The 428-nt window shown below is 47.2% G+C and overlaps 1 protein-coding gene across 1 annotated transcript in view; it reads left to right on the top strand.

Moving 5' to 3' along the window:
• LRP6 (low density lipoprotein receptor-related protein 6) overlaps nt 1-147 on the top strand; it is a 69,976-nt gene extending 69,829 nt beyond the window's left edge. Inside the window, exon 21 of the mRNA XM_009070912.1 lies at nt 1-147. This exon is cut by the window's left edge and continues 139 nt beyond it. Within this exon, the coding sequence (XP_009069160.1) occupies nt 1-147 (147 nt within the window).
• Nucleotides 148-428: the final 281 nt, after the last annotated feature.

The following is a 428-nucleotide window of genomic DNA, read 5'->3' as shown; positions in this document are numbered from 1 at the left end:
CCTGTCCCCCCACCACCCACCCCACGCAGCCAGTACCTGTCGGCGGAGGAGAACTACGAGAGCTGCCCACCCTCCCCGTACACGGAGCGCAGCTACTCCCACCACCTCTACCCACCACCACCGTCCCCCTGCACGGACTCCTCGTGAGGAGAACCCCCACCCCCTTGTCTGTGTAAATACAGAGTGTTCTACTGGGAAGGTGGGGAGGGAGCTCTCGGCGAAGGATGAGGTAGGACAGTGTACAGTTAAATATTATTAAATGAGGTGGAGGAATGCTGAAGATATTTGTACAGAAGAATAAAAAAAAAATATTTATATATTTTCTTAAACAGCAACTGCTGCTTGTGCCATAAGAAGAAAAAAAATTTTTGTATAAAAGAACCCAGACATTTGTACAAAAAGTTTTTATTTTTGCAAATGGAACACAG

The sequence above is a fragment of the Acanthisitta chloris genome, unplaced genomic scaffold, assembly GCF_000695815.1.
Source record: "Acanthisitta chloris isolate BGI_N310 unplaced genomic scaffold, ASM69581v1 scaffold6913, whole genome shotgun sequence".
Classification (NCBI taxonomy): Eukaryota; Metazoa; Chordata; class Aves; order Passeriformes; family Acanthisittidae; genus Acanthisitta; species Acanthisitta chloris.
This window is presented reverse-complemented; position numbering and strand designations above follow the sequence as displayed.